The 23,189-nt window shown below is 37.4% G+C and overlaps 1 protein-coding gene across 1 annotated transcript; it reads right to left on the bottom strand.

Annotated features, from left to right (window-relative positions):
* Positions 1 to 2,765: 2,765 nt before the first annotated feature.
* Positions 2,766 to 10,284, bottom strand: LOC132174000 (uncharacterized). Its single transcript, XM_059585718.2, has 4 exons — positions 10,079 to 10,284; positions 7,992 to 8,202; positions 3,088 to 7,814; positions 2,766 to 3,004 (listed from the first exon to the last, which is right to left on the bottom strand). Exons 1-4 carry the CDS (start codon positions 10,238 to 10,240, stop codon positions 2,915 to 2,917), a joined length of 5,190 nt encoding a protein of 1,729 aa, XP_059441701.2. The 5' UTR covers positions 10,241 to 10,284; the 3' UTR covers positions 2,766 to 2,914.
* Between the last annotated feature and the right edge of the window lie 12,905 nt (positions 10,285 to 23,189).

The raw sequence follows: 23,189 nt of genomic DNA, 5'->3' as shown, positions 1-23,189 counted from the left end.
GACTTCCCTAAGGAAATGGACATCTTTAGCATAAAACAGAGATTCTTGACGGCCTGGTGAAGATCCTCCGTCAATGGGTTCTCTTCCCCTCTAATCGAAAACTTTTTCTTATGTATCGCTTCTATATATGTGTTCTCTCGCTACCGTCTCCATATCCGCACGTTACAGAAAACCAAATTAAGCACATACACAAATACAATGAAACAAATATGTATATATATATATACACGTTGAAGAAGCTTATACAAATATCTTGCGCTTTCATGAGCTTTCTGATTCGACCCATACGTCGCCCACCCTTAGATATTTATATTATTATATGTATAAGGGTGTGCAGTTAGTAACTATTTTTTCCTATCCCTAAAACCGCTAACGGCTTCGCCTTAGATGATTAACAGCTTTTTTAGCATTTTAAGCCATTCGATGCCTAGAAATAACTTGTATTTCATAATTTAAGAATATACATGTTGAAACAAAAATTATAGGATCCTGATCTGCTGGCCGCCCCTACCTATGTAGTGAGGAGTGCGGACCCTCATGTAAAGTTTAATTTGACTTCTAACTATGTCAAAAATTCATTTTTAATTCATGTTGCATTATGACTAAAAATCAGGCTTCAATTATAGTTGTCATAATTTGAACTTTTCTATTAACCTCTTATTATATGATTATTAGTCCCTGAAAGCAAATTAATAATTCCCCTTAGCTATGTTTGCCAAGAGAAGAGCCTGACACTGTAGCTGGAACGGCATTGTTCCAGCTACAGTGCCATCTGACATGAACAGTGCTAAAATTTGACTTTGTAATTTTTTTTTTTTAAAAAAAAAAACCAAAATATCACAATTGCTGCATGCTGCCAAAAATTGCTGCACGCTGCACTGCCAATTTTTTTTTTTTTTTTAAGCAAAATATTAAAAAAAAAACAAACAAAGACCCCATTTTGGCCAAGGGGTGGCTGGAACCACCCCATCGTTCTCCTCTTTTTTTTTTTTTCTTTTTTTATATTTTGCTTTAAAAAAAAAAAAAAAATTTGGCAGTGCAGCGTGCAACAATTTTTGGCAGCATGCAGCAATTGTGATATTTTGGTTTAAAAAAAAAATAAAAAAATTACAAAGTCAAATTTTAGCACTGTTCATGTCAGATGGCACTGTAGCTGGAACAGTGCCGTTCCAGCTACAGTGCCGGGCTCTTCTCTTGGCAAACATAGCTCTTATGTCTCGAATCCGGATCCTCTTCGGACTTAAGGGTATCCAGTTTATGGTTGGGATTTCTTTAAAGAAATCCTAGCGCCACAAATGTTAAGAAATCTTAGCGCCACAAATGTGCCACGTATCCTCTCAATAAAAAAATATATATATATTAATCAATACTTAAAAGATAAATAAAAACTAAAATAATAATAAAAAAAAAAAAAGGATGGGTGGCCAGTCCCAGGCCCAACGGGGGTGATCCGGCCACCACCAAGGGCCAAACTAAAAATAAAAAATAAAAATAAATGGGTTTATTTATTTATTTATTTTTAGTTTGGCCCTTGGGGGTGGCCGGACCACCCCTGGCCAGCCATTGGAACCACCCCCGCCTAAAATGGGGTGATCTAGCCACCCCCTATGGCCAAGATGGCCATCCCTTTTTTTTAATTTATTTATTTTTAATCTTAAATAGTATTTTATTCTTATTTTTTTGTTAATAGGACATGTGTCCCATTTGTGGCTCTAAAATTTCTGAAAAAAAAATCTTAGCCATGAATTGAATATTCTCAAATATATTTTGGACTGGAAAGGATCCTATTCTTTACGTATTATAGTAAAGTGAAGTCCATTGAGTCTGGGCCTCGGCCGTCTAAATGGTAACTCGTATTGCGTAAATGGGCCCATTTACTCTCGGCCCCTTCTCCATTCCTCCTCGGGTTGTAGGCCTCGTTTCTTTTAGGGCTTTAGAAAAGCACGTTAGCTACTCAACGATTGCGGTATTTCATATTACAGAGGGTTTAGTGGATCCTTCACATTTCCAATTCCAATTAACTAGCACACTTTATCACGGTAAGTTTCCTCAATCTCTGTTTTTCCTTCTTTTCTTTTTTTTTTGAATATTTTGGTTTCTCTGAGCAACCCCATTTAATGGATCCTTCACTTTATCGCTGTTCTCCAAACTTTTTGTACTTCATGGTTATTAAGCATGCTTGGTTTACAATGTCATGTCAGTAAGGTAGCTTTTGCACGATGGATCTAGAAATTAGACTAAAAAAAATATAGGTAAGAATCTCTCTTTTCTGCAAATTATTTTTTGAACAATTGAATACACTAAGAAGTTAAGTGCTAAAAAAATGAAAAAATTAATTCTATATTGTTTCTGATTATTATATCCTTATCTCATTGAACAGATCAAACCCCGAATTCATTTATTTTTCTGGTATACAATCGGATTGGAATATCATAATAATGGTATAAATTGAGTCACTTTTGTTTTGATATTCTATACAAAACTCCATAAAGTCAAAGTGTAATTTATCAATTCCTTTCCATTTTTATCTGTTCCACTTGTTGCAAATTCTAATTTGACTATACAACTCTCTTTTGATTCCTCCATTCATACGTATTCAAGCATTACATATATGATATATGGATTAAGCCCTTCATAAGCTCAACTCGATACATAGTAGTGGAGAGTTTGAAACATATACTCGAACATTAATTAGGACGAAGATCTAAACACCCTCGTTATTAAAAAAAAAAAAAAAAAAAAAAAAAAAGCCTACAAAAGGGAAATTAAAATTAGAGAATAGGATTAACTTCTTTTTTTTTTTTTAATCAAATACGGGCAAAGATTACAGGGGTGAGAATTTGATTAACTTCATAACATGATCATAGTGCTAACACCTAATGCACATTTTCATCTCGTGGCCGGCGTTGTTGCTCTAAGACACACTGGATCCTCCAGTCACCAAAGATTTGGGTGAGTCGTCTACAAACTGTGAAAGCCACTCGAGCTCCGCCACATTGTCACTCTGCACATAAGACATTAAGAAAAATAACAATAAATAAAATTTGATACGAAAATATGAAACATCAAAAGTGGTGTGGTGCTTACAGGGAGGCAGAGGGCGTTGAAGTCCTCTATGAAAATCTGCAAACTCTTGGAGTTCATTAAAAAACCAACTGCTTCTTCATTAAATTCCACCAAGAAGCCCAACTTGACAAGCTCAGAGAGTGCACCAATATGATCGTTGTTATCCCACAACAAACCCTCAGATATTGCTTCAGAAAAATATGTAGCATATTCGATGACATTTTTGTATCCACAAGACCTGTCCACCTTTTGTGCTACGAACTTTGAAGACTCTCTATCCCAAAGCATCAACCGGGTTGCTTTTGCTTTCACAATTTCCCCAGTAGAAAGTGATAAACTATAGTTGACAGTAATGGGTTCAAATGTCTCAAGGAAAGTAATATTCAGAAGCCTTTTGATAGCGTCATGCCTCGTTTTCATTTCGATTTTCCTTGTAGGGTCAGCAAGAAAACCAAGGATGAGTCTAACCATCCCTTTCTTAAGCACAGTCTCCTTTGGGTTCACTTGCTTAAGATGAGCAACATCCACTGATTCTTCCTTGTGCACAGATTCAGATATTGTGCGAACCCCAATTTTTCTGTAAATTTCAAGCAACTTTCTCCGAGGTAAAGAAGGCAAGCTTTCCTGAGGGTACCATACAAATATAGGTTGAGGACAAAACTGATCAAAAAGATCCTTCAGTTGGAGATCGTCAGCAATGAAAACATCATGCTTGTAGGACAGCAAAATTCCATCTGAGCCTGAACCAACGGGTAATTTCACCAAGCAATCAGCCAAAGTTTTCTCAGTTTTTTCACTCCAGTGCTTCGAAACATACACCCAGAACTTACAACAATCAGCATTCAACAATGGTTGTCCTGAACTTTCCCAAACCTTCCAAAGCTTGCAGTAATCATCAACTGAAGGATTGTGCCTAACATGGAAAGCATTGGAGAAAAAGTTCAATAACTTTGGATCATAGTGTTTCTCCAAAACTTGCAACTGCAAACTGAAGAGACCATCCTCATCATGCAAAGCACATTCCCTGGGGCCGACCCACTTACCAATCTGACTTTCATTTGGGATCCAAATCCTTTTGGTAGCTTCACTGTCTGGCTTCCAATTAAACTCACTCAAGTAGTTGTATATTCTGACTATTGTAGAAAATTGATCGAGATGGAAATCAAGGTGGCTGGAAATCAATGGGCATCCTTTTTCCACATCAACAGTAACGTCAATTGCTCTGAGCACTTCTTTGTAGGATGTAATACTAGAACCATAAAAGCCTTCATCAAGAAAAGGTCCATCAGTATGCTTCAAATAAGAGCCCCAATGGGAATTGAACAATAAGCACTCGTTTGGAGGCCTATATCCAACATGGGTCTTCAACCATTTTTGAGAAATTTCTTCCCAGAATTTGTCCGGAAATGAATAATCCCAATCTTGTAGTAAAATGCGGATGCATTCCAGCAGCTTAAGAACATTATCAGGAGTTATGCAGGAGTGATCTTGAGGAAAATAAAGACCAGCAGCTACCATCTTCACACCATCTTTGATATCAACAACAACCCCCATCACCTTCAGCTCTTCCATGTATTCATGAATGTCCTTGCCATAATAGTTGTCACTATCATCTATGAAAGGGAGAACAGTAATTGGAGAAATAGATTGCCAATCTGGCCCAAACAGAATGCAACTACTTGGAGATCTATAAACACCAAGCCGTGTCCTCAACCACTTCTCCTCGCGGATACATTTCCAAAGATCAGAAGGAAACTTAAATGGAGTGTCCTTTAGCTGTCTATAACATGACAGGAAAGACATAACAGTTTCTTTTGTTATGGAAGACGCGTGCTGCCTGAAACAGTAAGTAAATACCTTGACCGCATCCTCAAAATCCACTTTCACCCCTGTTTTCTTCAACTCGTTTCTGTAAGACGAGATGTTGCTTCCATAAAAACCTTCATCAATCAATGGGAAACCTCTGAAAACCTGTAGGATGCAACCCCATTGTGAGTCAAACAAGAAACATTCTCCTGGAGAATTGTAACCCATGTTTGTCTTGAAGCATTTCACACCTTTCAATGCCTCGATGAGCTTGTTGGCTGATCTCGAATGACGTATACATTCAAGGATCAAATGAACAGCCTCAGCTGTAAGCAAAGTCAAGCGTGAAGATGGCCTCAAATTGTCTACAACGAGATGGTAACTTTTACAAAATCCAATTAACACACCAAGCGACCTTAACTCCTCTTTAAAAGAAAGGATTTCCTCCCCATAATAATGTTTATCAATGAAGGGAATGTCACTAATTTGAGATGCAACTCTCCATTCGTCATCAGACAAAGCAGATTCAACTGGACATCCATCCCCACGGGATGTCCTTAGCCATTTTTTTTCATTGATACTGTTGATGAATTTGTCCAGAGGAAGCGAATTTTCCTTCAAGAATCTGATGAAATTAAGGATAGAAAACACAACGCCTCTAGTTAAAGTAGAGGAACCTGTAAGAGACATAAGATGCTTCCCAATAAATTCACATGCTTCTCCATACTGAAACATGACTCCAATTGTCTTCAGCTCTTCCTCATACTCATTTATTCTATCTCCATAAAAACTTTGATCAATCAATGGAATATCAACAAGAATTGATCCATTCTGCAAAATGTTTCCCAACGAAGAGGAAAACATGAATGACTGATATGGTGCCCGGTAGCCAGAACAGCCATTGGTAGTAATTTTAAGCCAACTACCTTCCTTTATGCATTTCAAGAAGTTCTCTGGAATCCAAGCATGTCTCTGTTTGAGGTTTCGAATCCAATCCAACAGCAAGAATGCATTTTCATTCGTAAGTGGTGCAGAAACAGCAGGAATTGCAGCATTGGGAGGAGATATATAGGGGATATCAGAAGCTGCAACATAAGTTATTAGGAAATTTAAAAGCTGTTCACCAGAAGTAAATTCACCTGCAAAACGACCTGGATGCAAGTAGTCTTCTCCTAACTCGACATAGCCTTCACCTCTCCATGGATTTGAACCAACCAATCCCACCCATTTGCTTCCATTAGCTGGGACAAGGACCCCTTTTCTTTGAGTGGTTAGATTGCCATAGTTATCTGCGATCGGCATAGAAAGACACAAATTTGCCACCTCCGATTTTGAAAGATGATTCTGAGAGAGAGCGTGATATAAGAAATGAACAAATGCAACAGCAAGCTTCCGATCATTTTTGAGATAATAATTTAGGCGAACTGCATAGTCATATACTTTAAGAACATTAATCCTCACGTGAGCTTCAAGCCATTCCCACACCCTCTTAGAGGAGAAGATAGCTTCTTGCGTACTTTTTGGCATAAAAAAATGACCACCCACACATCTGAATTCCCTGTTCCAATCAATCAGCCACGATGCCATATGATTCTGTGGTGATAACACCACCCGCATCCAGTTCCCAGGTGTGCATTCATTTATGCTACACAAAGACACGTCCCCATAGAGACCCACATATTTTATTAGTGGTATGTTCCTGATGTTGGTGTTATGAAATATGGAGTTCCAATTATCAGCAACAAATAGTAAAATATCAATATACGTCTCGTCTGACACTCCTGCAACAAGATTAGAACTCCCGATGCACTTCACATACCAGATGTTGTTGACAGGTTCCACTCCTAAGAAACTCAATATGTGATCATACTCCTTTCTATCAAATGCAGAACTCAAAATATAATTTCCATGGGATGAAAGATCAAGCAAGCTCACCCCTTCATTCTTTGCCTTATCCAATATGTTCCAGAAAGCAGGCATAAGCCTACAAACTTCACGAGGTTTATGAAAAAATTTCTGCTTTGTGTAGGACTCGCTTGGAACAATATTTTCTTCGACAAGCTTTGCTTTGATTGACTCCCTCACGATATTCAACTCTTTATAAGAAGAACTGTTGATAGGAATGAACTTAAACATGGGAGCCAAACTAGATACTGGAGCATTTTCTGCTGTTCTGATTAGCGAGACCAAAGCATTGATAAAAGCATAGGGCACACAATCAAGAATCCCTTTGTTCCACTTGTTGTCCAAGAGGATTGTTTCCCTTGATGATGCAAGAAGAAAATCTGCCTGGATTATGAAGGGAAAGTTAGTGAACATCTCTGTTGGAAGAAATGCATAGACGCCAGGTGAGCTCATCCCTCTGTTGAGACGCTCTTGAAAGGGAAAAGCCAACGTGATCACCAACTCTTCTACTTCCATTCTCCTTTCCACTTTGTTTTCTTGCCTAACAGGAAACTTCTGCTTCCACATGTAGTAACTGCATTCTTTGTCGGAACCTTCATTCTCCTTTTCATTGGTTGAGAGATGGAGTGTGTAGGACTCAGCATCAATGCTCTTCTTCGTAACAAAGTCAGTCTCACTCGTGATAGCTATTGCACTGATGGTATTGAGTTGAGCATAGTTATTATGTTCCTTGACTGAAAACCGCTTTATCTTCGAGAGGAACAACAGAACTTCAGGATGAATGCTAGAGAGCTCCTCCTTCACGGCTTTGATCTTATCCGGCTTCAGAGGTAAGACTATTGTTGTCGTTGGAAGAGTATTTCCAGAACCATATATTTGCCATATGTCGGAAAGAGTTGGGTTCTCCTCCACCCATTCTGGAACAATGTACCCAAGATTGCAATATGGGCAAGGCTCTTCGTTGAACCGAATCTGATATCCATTACTGAATATATACGGCCGAGCAGTAACCAGAAAGACACTCTTGAATCCAATACCTGAATATGTTGACCAGAAATAAGCTAGTTAGAGCAACAAAAATATTCTTAGTCATAAAAATAAAATAAAAAGATAATTTCCCCTGCAAATATTTGGACAGTATAACACTTTTATTCAGTGTTTTCTTGCTCTGACTTCTTTCCAAAAAAAAAAAATCAAGTATCATCGTCACCTACCTTTCTCTCCAATATAACCGCGTTTCCTGTTGCCTTTCTTGGTGGAGCGACCAACACTGCAAATGGATTCTATATTTTTGGAAGAGAAACCTATTTCATTGTTGAAAATAAGCAATGTCGCTGGAGCTCCCGTGGCCGTAATGTCCTGATAGGTTATGATGAACTCAAGCGATGGATCCACACCTTCCAAGTAGTTATTGTCTTCCGCATTCTGGAAAAAGAAAAAAATCCCACCATTTCTAAAGTCTAATTTAACAAAAATCATGGCTTAAAATGCTCAGCTAAAAAATAAATAAATAAATAAAAAACTTGGCTAACATTGAATCATCATGATCATACTGGTAGCAGCCATTGCAATCTTCAACCACATTTTCTACGTAGCATAATACATTTAAATAATTTTTTTTTTTTTTTTTTTTAAACAAAAGATATCATTGGGCTTTTGCATATATAAGTTGGTGGGGGCAGTGTAAGATTGAAAAAGTGGGAGGGTTGCTGTAGAAACCGATGCTGCTTCGTTGTGGAAAGCCAAGTGGCGGATTTTGCCGGTGCTCAGGCTTATAAATGGACTCATTTTAATTTTAATTAATTAATTTTGTGTTGAATTTATGTATATATATAAAAGTTCTAAATATTATTGATGTCCAGGCATCAACCCTAATTCAAATTATTTAGTATAACCATTAAGACCCTTCAATATTAACACATTAATATTTTGCGTTGGGTTGATGGAAGATTTGCAAATAGCAGCAAAAATTACCTCCTCTAATTGAACCTATTTACTATAATTTACTTCGGCCCCAGCATTTAGCTAGGAGGAATTGGGAGGATCGAACATAAGGTAATAATTGAGTCGAGCCAAGTCAAACTCTGAGTATTGAATAGTCAAGTTTAATATATTTAAGGATGGGCCAATCTCAAACCTTTTACTAAACTAAATAATATGATCAAACTTAATTCATTTAAAAAAACAAAAAAAAATCAAGTTATTCCTGAGTTGCTCAAAATACATATTAATCATTAATTACATAATTATTTTTAAGATTTTATTATTGGTTGAGTTATAACCTTGATGACCCGTTTTGTCCAAGAATTTTAAGCACATAAAAAAGAAATATCAATATGAAAATTTTATTAAAAAAAAAATAGAAGTACTACATATTTCAAATTTTTTTCCCAAAAGTTAGTTCCAATTTTTGGAACAAAAACTTGGGATGTTTAGCATTTCTCTAAAAAAAAAAATGTAATTGAAGTAATTTGATAGATTATAAAAGAAGAAGAATTAATGCAGATACTTTCCACAAACTACTATATAATTGACAATGTTTTTCCCAAACTTTCAATTTGGACAATGTCTTCCTCAAACTTTCAAAAAGTGTCATTGCTCCCACCCAATGAAGAAAATACCCTTGCATAAAATAGAAGAAAAAAAAAATCAAAAAAAAAAAAAATTGAACTTATAAAAAAAAAAAAATGCAGGGTGTAGAAACTTAAGGTCCGTTTTGGATTGAGATTTCAAAAAGAGCGATTTAAAAATAAAGATTTTAAAATATGCGATTTGAAAACGTGAATTTTATAAACACAATTAAGCATTTAGCAAAATCACGATTTGGCCTTTAAAATCGTAGTTTAGTCTCTCCCGGCAATTTGAAAATGCAAATTTTATTATCAAATCGCAATTCCAAACAATAAATTTTATGCGATTTGGTAAAAAATCGTATCTTTAAAAAAATGCTTTTTTTTTTTAAGAAAAATATTAATTTTTTTCCTGAATTTATTGGAGTATTTTTATCTTTCTTACTAATGCTGACCTCAGGACACTGCAATTGAAAGTTTGAGAAAATGTTTTCCTTGAATATGCTTGAATCTTTGGACAGATGAAAATGAACGACGCTAATATAACATTTCCCAAAATCTAAAAACTAACAAAAATATGAAAAACAAGAAAACAAAAGCAACAAGACATCGTAATCCCATGGAGTCCTCCCCCATTTCCACAGCATCAAACAAAGGTCACTAGCTAAAATTTCACCATATGGATCGCCATTAAAGAAGCATGCATGTGAGAGAATGAGTTAGGAAGTAACCTGAATGAGTTCCATGAGGAAATGGACATCCTTGGCATAAAGTTCAGCAGAGAGATTCTTGACGGCCTGATGAAGATCCTCCGTCAGTGGGTTCTCTTCCCCTCCAATCGAAAACTTTTTCTTACGTATAGCTTCTATGTGTTCTCTCGCTGCCGTCTCCATATCCGTACGTTACAGAAAACCAAAGCGCACACACAAAAGCCAGATCTTAGCTTAGCAAGAGAGTGAAAGAAGACTGAGAGTGAAAGAGACACAGTTGTTTCATAATATTATAGGCTGAGAAAACTTAACGAAGGGGTTTCTCAATGAAGTCAAATAAAGGTTATGGGATTAAAGAGAGAAAAGGAAAAGGCTCTGTACGGAAAGTCAGAAAGTGGAGTTTGCAGCTTTGGAGGCAGGAACTAGGAAGTTTAACTAGGAGGGAAGAAAGCTGTTTAGTAATAATTTTTTTAAAAAAATTATTATTATTATTATTATTATTATTATTTTTTTTTTTGAGAAGTACATTTGGCAAATCTCTCTCTCCTCTCCTTAACCTTATTTTCACTTTTCAACCCAAAAAAAAAAAAACATATTTTCAAAAATAGTATCAAATAACCTTTTTTTGCTCACAAAAAATTTTAATCTTATTTCATCCTTATATCACATAGATATTTCTTATTACTATATTTTTTTAAAAAAAAAAATTACAAAACACCCAAGAATAAGAAGAGAGTGATTTGCCAACATCACACATTTGGGATTATACACAAAAAGACATGTGAAGGTCCGAAGGAATCGGAGATAAAGAAAGGAAAAGGGTGTTAGGGGGGTACGGAAAGTTGCAAAGTATCAAAGTGAAGCATTGCATGAGGTATCTGATTCGGCTACCTTTTCATATTCCTTGGAAAGTGGAATTCTAGTGGAAGACCCAAGCCACTCTCGCGTTGCCTTGTTGTCGAAGGCTCTAAAGGATTTGTTTTTTTCTTCAAAGCAAGTGCAGAGGGGAAGAAGAAAGACTACACCAAGTAAAAGAAAATTGACATCCCCTAAAATTTTTTTTTATAAAATGCTAGCTTTTACATTTATTTGAGCAGTTAAATATAATAAATGGTTCAAATTAAAAAATAAATAAATAAATAAATTTGAGAAATTCAAATCCCATAAAGGATGACTAAACATTCCAACAAAGACCCTTAGTATAACCATTAATACGTCCCCAAGAGGTAGCTTAATCGGCTACGACCACACTTAATAAAGTGGAGGTCACTAGTTCGAATCCCCCTCCCCCCTCTTGTGCGGACATGTCAATCAAAAAAAAAAATCATTAATACAGGGTAGAAAAACCTAAATTTTATTAGCCTATTGGATTCTTATTGGCTCGTGTGGTTTGAAGCAGTCAGTAGTGGCTGGGCCGGGCCAGGCCAGAGCTGAGTTTATACAAATATCTTGGGCTTTGCATGATTCGACCCATGCGTGCGTCGCCTTTTCAGTTTCCTAAGGAAAGTGGAATTCAAGTGGAAGAGGCTGAGTGCTAACCCTGATCTGGCTCTGTTGTTTAGAGCTTCCTCTGGAACCTTCGTTCCTTTCTCCTAGTTTCCTGTTTTCCCTTGTTCTTCTTCTAGGTCGGTCCTTTCCTTGTCCCCTGTTTGTGCTCATGGATCTAGATACTCTCATCTCTCAAACTACGGCCTTGTCGTGGGATGATCCTATTAGTCATCTAGAGTCCATCATCTCTGCTGCTCCTTCGGAGGAATCTTTTTGCTCTTGTTGGCAAGATAATTGCTCAAAAACCTCCTATTCCTATACAAGTTAAAGCTTCTCTTATCAAAGCTTGGGAGTTTGCTGTTCCCTTTTCTTTCCAAACCACAAATGACCCCTTCAAATTTATCTTTTCATTCTCCCAAAAATACCATGTGTCAAAAATTCTGAAACTTGCTACCTGGAATGTGAAAAGTTCTCTTTTAGTTTTGAAGGAATGGTCTCCGGATCTTTCTTTGAATGAGATAAACTTTAGCATGTCTACTTTCTGGGTTCAGATTCATGAGCTTGCTCTGAGGAACATGACCAGAACCAATGCCGTAGCTATTGGTTTGGGTCTTGGAAAGCTTTTGGAGGTAGAAAATTTTGGTGAAACAGGGATGATCTGTCGTAGTTATCTCCGGATTTTGGTGGAGATTGATGTGAGAAAACCTCTGAAGCCAGGTTTTTTGCATGATCGAGAGGGTGGAAATTCCCTTTGGTGCCAGTTGAAGTATGAACGCTTGGGTGATTATTGTGTTCAATGTGGTTTGATAGGGCATAAGAAGCAAGTCTGCAGAGCTGTGATGGATCCAGATTTGGTAGAACGTTACAAAGTGCCTTTGTTTGCCTCATCCTTCTCTAAATTCAGCTCCTTTGCGCCTCCGCAAGTAGTTGAAGAGATTGGGGAAAAGGCCTCTCCTCTGGTTCCCGAGTTAGAGAATCCTGAGTCAGCACACTCCCAGGTATCTCGCTCCAACTCACAATCTGGTTTATATCTTTCCCATGCTTGTACGTCACTTGTAAAACACGATGTTTTAGTCGCTCACACTGCCCAATGTTCTAATCTCCACCAACCTTGGTCATCTAACGATGCCCAAGCCTCCACGTCAGCTACTATAGAGAAAGTTTGCCCCATAATATTGCCTTCCCCACCTTCCCTCTTCTTAAATGCACCGAATATGAATAAAATCACATCAGCCTTCCTTGAAGACACTACCACAATAAATGCCCAGACTCCTTTAAATCAACCCTCCTATCACTTCACTCCCACATCTGATTCCCTCCCCAACATAAATATCTTTCAATTCCTTTCGGACCCAAACATCTCCAAAAACCTAGTTACTTCTCTTTGGTCTGGAAAGCCCAGCCCTTCCACATCTCAAGCCCTTAGCCCAACTCTAAAGTGTTCCTCGAAACCCACTCATGAATCCATGCCTATTGCTCCCCCCTCAAATAATACCAACCCTTCCACTATAAAATTACAAGCCCATACAACATCTCCTCTTTATCGTTCTGAAGACAAAAAACACATTCAAAAAAAATTGTCCCCAAAGCCTCCTAAAAATTCCAGAGTCAGCCCGTACCATCTAAAACCTCCAAAAATTTCTATCTCTAATACTCATCCCTGTAAACCCAACCAAAATCTTCTCACCAGTCCTACCACCTTCTTGGATGGTTTCTCCTACCATGCTCTTGCTGATGATGGGGATCCTCTCTGCTCCCCGGTTCCTAAAAGAATTAGATCCTCTGAGGTTTTGCCTCCCTCCAAAAAAGGGCCGGGCACCTCTCTGGCTAAGGGGGTCTTCCCCCCATCTGAGATTCAGCCTTCTTTGAAGTACAATGAGGATTCGCCTAAGATGCCAGCTAGACGGATTTTTAAAGCTGCTAGACAGAAGAGAGAATCTCGTATTGTTCCTGTTTCAGTTGTGGAGGAGAATTGTGTGTCTGATCAAGCTGAGGAGGCAGGCTTTGCCATGCCCCCAAATGTTACATGAAGCTTCTCTCCTGGAATTGTAGAGGGCTCTCTCGTCCCTCTGCAATCCGAAGCTTACGGGTGTTAATCAGGAATCTCAATCCTGATGTTCTTTTACTTTCTGAAACAAAGATAGCTTCTTCTTCTGCTTCTAATATTCTAAATAGACTTGGGTTTTACTTATTAGTTCAGGTTCCTCCTTCTGGCTCTAGAGGGGGTCTGTTGCTAGCCTGGCGTGATGGAGTAGAGCTTGAATGTTTTGTTCAGAATAAAAATATCATCTCGGCTTGGTGTTACTCTGACCCTCCAAACAATCCTTGGATTCTCTCCTGTGTCTACGGCCCTCCTAAGAAGCGTGACAGGTCTGCTTTTTGGGATTCCCTGTCTGAGATTGGTTATGTTGGTGGCTCTTGGCTATGTATTGGGGATTTTAATCACATTTTAGATAGCTCTGAGAAATTGGGGGGGAGGCCTCATGCTAGTTCCTCGAATTGCCCCTTCAGGTCTTTTATGAACATTGCTGATATGGTTGATCTTGGGTTTACTGGTAATCTGTACACCTGGTGCAATTATAGGCAGGGGAGGAATTTAATCAAGGAAAGGTTGGATAGAGGGATTGCCTCTAGCAATTGGGTGCATCTGTTTCCTGAATTTTCTCTACTTCATATCCCAGCATTCTCCTCTGATCATTGTCCCATTCTCCTTAACTCCTCTCTTTCTCCAGTTTTCATCCCTAGGCCTTTTCGTTTTGAGGAGTTCTGGACTCGGGATCCTACCTGTAGTCAAGTTATTGATGAAGCCTGGAGAGTTGTTATCAATGGGAATCCGGCCTTTTGTCTCGTTAAGAAGCTGAATTATACTAGGGCAGCTCTTCAAAAGTGGAATAATCTGTATTTTGGCAATATTCAGTCTCAGATAAAAGTTGCCTTTGCACAGCTTGACTCTATTCAGAACAATTCTCCTAGTGACTCAAATTCTATTTTGGAAGTTGATATTAAAAGTGGGCTGGAAGAGCTCTTGATTAAGGAAGAAATTCTCTGGAAGAGCAAATCTAGGGAACTATGGCTGACTTGCAAAGACCTAAATACCAGATTCTTTCATACTTCAACTCTCATTCGACGAAGGTCAAATTCTATAGATTTTCTTCAGAAAGATTCTGGGGCTTGGGTTTCTCAAAGGGCCGAGATTGGGGGTACTTTTGTGAGCCATTTTATGAACCTGTTCTCCTCTTCTTCTTCTAGTTTTGATGATGAGTTGGTAGATCTTTTTCAGCCTATCATTTCGGATGAAGAAAATATATCTCTCTGCTCCATCCCCTCAGAGTCTGAAATTGTTCAAGTCTTGGCTAGCCTGGGTTCCAACAAAGCCCCTGGCCCGGATGGATTTACAGCCTTGTTCTACAAGAAGTTTTGGGCCACTGTCAAAGATGATGTTCTTGGGTTTGTGTGGGGTTTCTTCAAAGATAATCTGCTTCTTCAGGATCAAAATCATACTTTCATTGCTCTCGTGCCAAAGAGATCGGGTCCTCACTCGGTTCATCATTTCAGGCCGATCAGTTTGTGCAATATTGGTTACAAGATAATTTCCAAAATTCTTGCTTCTCGGCTAAAGATCTTGTTGCCTAAAATTATTTCCCCGACTCAATCGGCTTTTGTTCCAAACAGAAATATCCAAGATAACTCTATTCTAGCTCATGAGTTATTACATGCTTTTAAGAACAAAAAGGGAAAATGTGGTTTTATGTTCCTTAAAATGGATATGGAGAAGGCTTTTGATAGGATGGAGTGGAATCTCATCCTCTTTGTGATGCAGAGATTGGGGTTTCACCAAACTTGGATAAATTGGATTAAGATCTGTATTTCTTCTTCTTCCTTCTCGGTGATGATTAATGGGAGCCCTTTTGGCAGATTTTCCCCGGCTAGAGGGCTGCGGCAAGGTGATCCCCTGTCCCCCTTTTTATTCATTTTGGGCACTGAAGTTCTCTCGAGGCTCTTGTTTAAAGAGGAAGTGGCTGGGAATTTAAAAGGCCTAAAAATTGCGAGAAACTGCCCTGCTATTTCCCATCTTTTGTATGCAGATGATCTGCTGATTTTTGGTAAAGCGTCATGTGCTGAAGCATCTTGCATTAGTAGCTGTTTTGAGAAGTATTCACGTTGGTCTGGTCAATCCATCAATGCAAACAAATCCTCCATTCATTTCAGCAAAAATACTTTCCCAAGCTCTATCAGAAACATCCTCTCTATTCTTCCTTTCACCTATAACCCAATTAAGTCTGTCTATTTGGGGCTGCCGATTTTATTTGGAAATTCGAAGTCCAAGCCCTTTCATGGGATTGTTGAGAGTGTACAAAGGAGAATGGAAGGTTGGCGTTCAAAGTCTCTTTCTCAAGCAAGTAGAACGATTTTGATTAAATCTGTGGCAGCCTCTATCCCCACTTATGCAATGAGTACTTTTCTCCTCCCTAGAGGAATCTGCAAGAATTTGGACAAGATGTTCAAAAATTTCTGGTGGGGTTTTCCTCCTGGAAAAGCTAGAAATCTCTCTTTGAAGTCTTGGGATTCTCTTTGCCTTCCTCGTGCTTTGGGTGGGATGGGGTTTAAACGGATGAAGGATGTCAATCAAGCTCTTATTGCTAAACTAGGTTGGAAGGTTCTCACAAATTTCAACAGTAGCCAGCTACGAGGTAAGTATCTCTGTTCTTTTCCTTTCCTCTCTTCCTCCCTAAATTCTGCTAGTACTTGGCTTTGGAAGGGGATTTTAAAATCCCGGCAACTTTTGTCTCAAGGAGCCTGTTACAAAATTCATAGGTTTTCCTCTCTGCCGGTTTGGGACTCACCTTGGATCCCAACCTTTCCTTCCTTTAAGCCAATCCCCCTTAATAATAGCAGTAATGTTTTCCCTCATCTTTTGGTTAAAGATCTTTTCTCTCAATCCACAAATTCCTGGAATTTTCCCTTGTTGAATTCTATCTTTGATCCCTCTTCAGTGGCTGAGATTGGAAAAATCAAACCCATCCCTTCTCAAAGTGACAGCTTTTTGTGGACCTCTTCTGCCAATGGCTCCTTTTCAGCCTCTTCAGCTTATAAACTTATTAGAAATAATTCCCTTTCCCCTCTCCATAATTCTGTTTCATCTTCCTCTTGGAAAAAATTGTGGAAGCTTAATCTTAGTGATAGGCTGAAATTCTTTTTGTGGAAAATGGCTTGGAACATCATTCCAACCAAATCTAGGCTCAGTGAAGTTTTTTATATCTCTTCATCTGATATGGTTTGTCCTCTTTGCAAATCTGATTTTGATTCTCTTGGTCATCTTTTTTTCCGGTGCAGTTTTGCAAGGATTATTTGGAGAGATTCTTTCTGGCCTTTAGACTCTTTGGTTTGGTCAAATTTTAGTATGTCAGATTGGTTGAATTGTATTATCAACCCTTTTTTGTTTCTTGGCTTACCAAAAAAATCGGATGTTCATCTTTTTCAAATTTTTGCCTCTGTTTTTTGTGATTTGCTGTGGTTTAACAGGAACAAGGCAGTTCATGATGGAAAAATTCCTGATGCTCTTTCTTTATCTCGGATCATTAAAAAAGTTTCTTTGGATCACCTCTTGGCTTGGAAAGGGCTCTCATCTTCACATATGGAAAAATGGCTCCCTCCTACAGCAAATTCTTTCAAGATAAATTTTGATACTGCTGTGAGAGACTCCTTTTCTGCTCAAAGTGCAGTCTGCCGAGATTCAAGTGGCAAGATTATTAAGGCTCTTTCAAAGATCAGCCCTCCATCTGACCCCACTTATGGGGAGGCTTTGGCTTTGTCTCTTGCTGTCTCTTTGGCAATCTCTCTCAACATCTCAGATTTTATTTTGGAAGGAGACTCTTCTATTGTCATCATGGCGCTCCAACACCGGCCTCTGATTCAAGATTGGAAAATTGAGAACATTATTGTCGATTCCATTGCTATGATTCCCCCGTCTTCCTCTTGGAAGGCAAGAAAAGTTCACAGAAGTGCAAACTTCTGCGCCCACCATGTGGCTTATTGGGCCGCGGCTAGAGTTCATTCCGGCTGCATTCCCATTCACTTGCCCCATTCCCCCTCTTTTCCCATTTGTAGTGGAAAAGATCCACCCCCCTGTTAGTTTTGGTTCTATTTGTTCTTGTTGTTTGTGTTGGTTCCTCTTACCAAAAAAAAAGAAAAAAATGAAATTCTTTCAAATCCATTTTAAAAAATGACATGTGCATTTTAAGTTATTTAAAAAACAAGTCAAAAGCATATATATATATATACTAAAGACGCAAGACTAGTTTTAAAAATAATTTTCTACAAGCGAGTTTATAAAAAATTTGTGTCCCACGGGGCCACGATTCACAACTTGGAACATCCGAAGTTGCGGCCAGTACTACGCCGGCCGGCCAGCATTCACTATTGCACGGAGAAACTTTTCCTCGTGGTTGGAACATGAACTCGAACTCTTTCGGTATATCGTCGTTCGACTTGGATGCAGTACTGGGATGCTGCCAATTTTTCGGTCTCTCTCTGTGTATAGCTCTCACTCTGTCAATATGTTGTTGTAGTTGTAGTAAATAAACGATACATAAATAGTATTAAGCTATGAGAGGCTGAGGAATTCGTATTTATTTGTAGAGCTGACAAAACGGGTTGGCGTGTCGAGTTCGTGTCAATATGGTTGACTTGCGAACCCGTTTATGCCGACCCGAACCCAACACGTTTATATAAACATGTCGAACACCTAAACTTGAATACGACAGGTTTTCTTAACGAGTAACATGACACGACATGTGTAACCTATTTAGATAAACGTGTCATTTCGTTTCGGGTTGACACGACCCGACCTGTGAACACATTTAGTTTAGCTGTCAATAGGTCTCGACCCAACACAACCCGACCCGACCCAATACGACAACAGTACAGTCATTTTAATTTTTATAACCTAACCAAAAAATGCAAAATCCCATAAACCAAGCAGCAATGTGGCGGTTTTTAATTGAAAAAAAAAAATGGTGGGTGGGAGAATTGATAGAAAGCCTCCAAAACAACAAAGCTAATTCAAGGATCTATTATTTGTGTTGATTGAGCTTGAACATGTACATCTCAACATATCTTAAAATAATTTGCATAAATTCAACAAACATATGGACAATCTATTTAGCTCAATTTTAAAATACGTGTCTAATTCCAATGGACATCTATGGGGATTTTGGTTTAAAGGGGTCAATATTTTTTTTAATGAATAAAAAAATTAAAGCTGAACAAAAATTGATTTAAAATATTAAAAAATATAACTAACGAAATAGATAAATAATTTAACAAAAAGACCCCAGGTTTTTCGGACTTTGTTTTTAGAAAATCACGGTTAACTAGTTGATAAAGTCTTTTTGAGATATACTTTTTGAATTTGGTCTATATAATTATGATGGTAATTGTATTTTTTTTTTCTTAAGCAAGGATCTATGGCCAAATTTGCTAAACCTAACTCGATATGAGTTCGTTTAAAATTTGATTGGAGCTCAAGAAAATCATTGTTGTTATCCATAATCTTAACTATATATATGTGACAAAAACTATATGTATTAAAAGAACAATTATTTTAAAAAATAATCTAAATATAAAAACTAAATCAATTGCATGCCTCAGATATTAGAATTCACTGCACTGCAACTAAAAGTAGCCAATTCCTTTGAATCAGCAATATAAAGAGACTCAAAGCCTCCCTAAGAAGTCATAATACACGTAGATAGGTGCAGGTCACTTGTGAACAAAGAAGCTTCATTAGTTTTTTATTTGAAATAAGGCTAATCGAGTCTTCCCTCTAGACAAATCACATGATATTGCAGAAGAAGAAGAAGAAGAAGAAGCAAGTTCAAGAGACAGGAAATGAAGAGAAGCCCCCCAACCTAACACTACTACACTAGGTTGTTATGTCTAGTCCTGAATATTTACATTCATGCATTTTGTTCTCTTAAATAAAATGGCGTCGTGTTAATAAGATGTACAGAGGTTATAAAGCTCAGCATCCAAAGTCTTGGGTAAAAAAATAACTTACTGGGTAAAACAAAATTAGTCAGATGGGTGAAAATTCACCCACGTCACCCAGTGGCTTAAACAAAACAAGTGTTTCGTAAGAAAAGCAAGTCACCGGGGCCCACCAGCTTGTTGGGTGAAAATTCACCCATGTCAACTCAGTGGTTTTGCTTATCTATACGGTGCATTTTGAAAAAAAAAAGAAAAAAAGCCACTCTTCCTTCTTCAGCCTACGTCTGACCTAATTTTACAGATTTCCTAAACGCCTGAAAGTAAAAACAAACCAGCAGTGACAAAAAAAAAAAAATGGAGTTGTGAATCTCAGTCCTCATGAGAAATATTTGCTGGTGTTTTTAATGCCCCATGATGAGTGGATGAGGGTGGGCAACCATAAAATCTAAGAAAATTTTACAAGAAGTTAGAAGAATTTTTGGGAGGTGAGGGGGGCATTTGTCCCCCCTCCCTCCACCGACTATAGCATACAATACAAAACAAATGAATGAATTTTATATATTTTTTTTGTTAAAAATTTAAGTTAAAAAAAATAAAAAAATAAACGGGTCACAAGTTAACACGACACGACCTGTTTATTAAACGGGTCAACATAAACCCTGATCCTAAAATTATGTGACGTGTTAGTAAGTCATGGGTTAAATTGTTAGTCCTACTTATTTGGGAGAAAATTAACAAGGACGAAATTATAAACAATGAAAAGCCGCTTTGGGAGTGGTTAAGCCGCTCTTTACCATTTATCCCAAGGCTCGGCCAGTGATCACCCTGACTTTTTTTTTTTTAATTTATAAAAATATTTTTGTTTTATTTTAAAAAATAATTAAAGTCATTTTTATCCTTTTATAGGCCTTTGGTGGGACACTGAAAACTCTTTTTTTGGTAATTTTGAGACATTGACTTAATTAATAATTATGAGAAATATTGACTATAGGTTGGTAGTTTAAGGAGTACATAGACTTTCTCCTTAAAGTAATTAAGACGACACAATGCGTCGTTAAAAATATATGTTGCAACACTTTTTTGATAAAATTTTAGGATAAATGTAAAATTAATCCTGAATTTTTATTGATTTATAAATAGCTTTTAGGGTATAAAAATGGCTTAAAACTCATATAGTAAGTAAAAAGAAAACTCTTTTTTTGGTAATTTTGAGAGACATTGACTTAATTAATAATTATGAGAAATATTAACTATAGGTTGGTAGTTTAAGGAGTACATAGACTTTCTCCTTAAAGTAATTAAGACGACGCAATGCGTCGTTAAAAATATATGTTGCAACACTTTTTTGATAAAATTTTGGGATAAATGTAAAATTAATCCTGAATTTTTATCGATTTATAAAGAGCTTTTAGGGTATAAAAATGGCTTAAAACTCATATAGTAAGTAAAAAATGACAAATAACTCCTCACTATTTAACTTCTATTTTAAATTTTGACTAAAACCGCCAATTGCCATGTCAGTACCAATAATAAAATAACAAGTGTCTTCTAAAATAAATAAAAAAGAAAAAGAAAAATATATAAATATAAAAAAATTAAAAAAGAAAAGAAAAGAAAGAAAAAATGTGATGATCGAACCACTGATATTGGCCATAGAAGTGGTTGAACCACCCTGAAAGCCGCTCTTTTTTTTTTTATCATGTCCACACAAGAGAAGGGAGGGGGAATTCGAACTAGTAACATCCGTTTCATAAGACGTGGTCCCCAATCAATTGAACTACCCCTTGGAGACCTAAAAGCCGCTCCCTATAATTTGTTATATATATATTCTAAGGGACACATGTTGGATTGTTATTGGTGCTTATGTGACACTATGACGGTTTTTTAAAAAAAAATTTCAAGCAAAAGATATTGCTAATAACTGCATCTACATCCTCATTTTCATCCCTAGATGGTACTATATATAGATTTTTAGCAATTTTGATGCTCGATGCCCGAATTGCTAGCAAACCATCAAATATAAGAGATTTAATGTAGAGCTGCATGTCTAAACAAGTTTTGGGTTGTCCATTCACTTACTTGGACAAATGAATCCTATAAGAACTCTTTTATATTTATTACCTGGATTGTTTCTGACAACAAATTGTGAAACATGATGCTTTCCAATTCATTTCAACGAGAGTATCCACTTAATTATATTTGAGTTGTGTTTTTGTCTTTTCACTTTTTGGATGAAAACTCTATCCTTATTTCTCTCACTCGATTTTTAAAAATAATATCAACTAAGGACTACGAGAACGCCAAGAGAATACCCAGTATTTTTCATAAAAGCAAAAAAACCAAAAAAAACAGTGATCATTTAAAAAAAAAAAAAAAAGAAGCATATTTTCTTTCTTTTGTCTTCGATTGGGGCTTCCAAACTTGGTATATGATTATTGGGACACACACTTTGCATAAAATCAAATATTCAATAATCATTATTGTATTAAAATCATATATCAAAATATTATAATATTATATGCTGTAATTCTATGCTGCTTAGGTTCCAAGGAAGCTTTATAAAGGCAATTTTACTAACTCAAAGCCCCGTGTATGATTTATCTGTTTATGGGCATCTATCATATTGGTTAGATCTTCAATTTAAATTGATCGACTCTTTTATGAAGGAGGAGGAGGTTGTATTAGATGTACCATTTGTGTTACTCTCTGTTTTTGTTGTTACTCATCCAAGGATCGGTGATCTGCGGGCTTCTGAATTCTTATTAATTGTTAAATATGTTACTAATTGGTACAAAAATATAGAATTGGGCAAATTTCGTGTGGCACAACTGTTTTTTTTTTTTGGAAGGAAAATCATTCTTATCTCATTAATAGAGGAATTAAGAGCATTAAAACTCTTACAATCACAGAACATAACGTTCTGAAAGATCCTAGCCGAAGCTAAAAGATCAAAGTCGTAACTTAAAGATTACACATCAAAGACGCCAAACATCCGCTAACCTATAACTAATCTTCAGTTGGAATAACAGATCTGCGCTAGGCAGACACAAACTCATGCATAGGTAGCTTTTATTCCTCGACCTTGGGATCAAAAGGACCTCATGCCGACATACATCCTCCTGAACCCGGAAGCCAGGATATCGTTCACATCCACAACCCCCAGGGTCTGGACCAAAATAACAAGCGAGTAGATCAAGAGAGAGGACGTGGCCTTATTACAAGCAGCAAGAAAACAAGAAAAATACAGGGAAAAACAAAGCAATACAACTAAAAATTTAAAAATAGGAGCACACTAGGCGGATGACAGCAGCCGGAAGAAAAGCCGATCGCGTGCTTGTCGAAAACCGATGCGTAGATGGCGCTGGAAGTACATCGCGGTGGGGACGCGTGAAAAGACCCAACAGAAGACAGTAAACGGCAAAGCTAGTGCGGAGGAGATCGGCGGCGCACTCAAAGAATTGGGGTAAAGTTTGAGTGAATCCCCCATGAGCGGCACCCACAAAATATGCCCAAACAAACACCTAACAAGAAAAAATAAACAAGCAAACAAAGAACAACAACAGGGAAACGAAAGCGAAATCCAAAAACAAATACAAAAAAGAAAAGAAACACAAATCGGGGAAGAAATGAGGGAACGAAAATGGGGAAGGGAGAG

The sequence above is a fragment of the Corylus avellana genome, chromosome 3 (genome assembly GCF_965113065.1).
Source record: "Corylus avellana chromosome 3, dhCorAvel1.hap1.2, whole genome shotgun sequence".
In the NCBI taxonomy this organism is placed as follows: Eukaryota; Viridiplantae; Streptophyta; class Magnoliopsida; order Fagales; family Betulaceae; genus Corylus; species Corylus avellana.
Note: the sequence above shows the minus strand (reverse complement) of the source record. Positions and strands in the feature narration are given on the sequence as shown.

Coding starts and splice junctions, on each gene's coding strand:
- LOC132174000 (XM_059585718.2), bottom strand. CDS start 10,240: ATGGAGACGGCAGCGAGAGAACACATAGAAGCTATACGTAAGAAAAAG. Junction 7,815..7,991: donor CGGTTATATTGGAGAGAAAG/GTAGGTGACGAT, acceptor CAACATATTCAG/GTATTGGATTCAAGAGTGTC. Junction 3,005..3,087: donor TCAACGCCCTCTGCCTCCCT/GTAAGCACCACA, acceptor TCTTATGTGCAG/AGTGACAATGTGGCGGAGCT.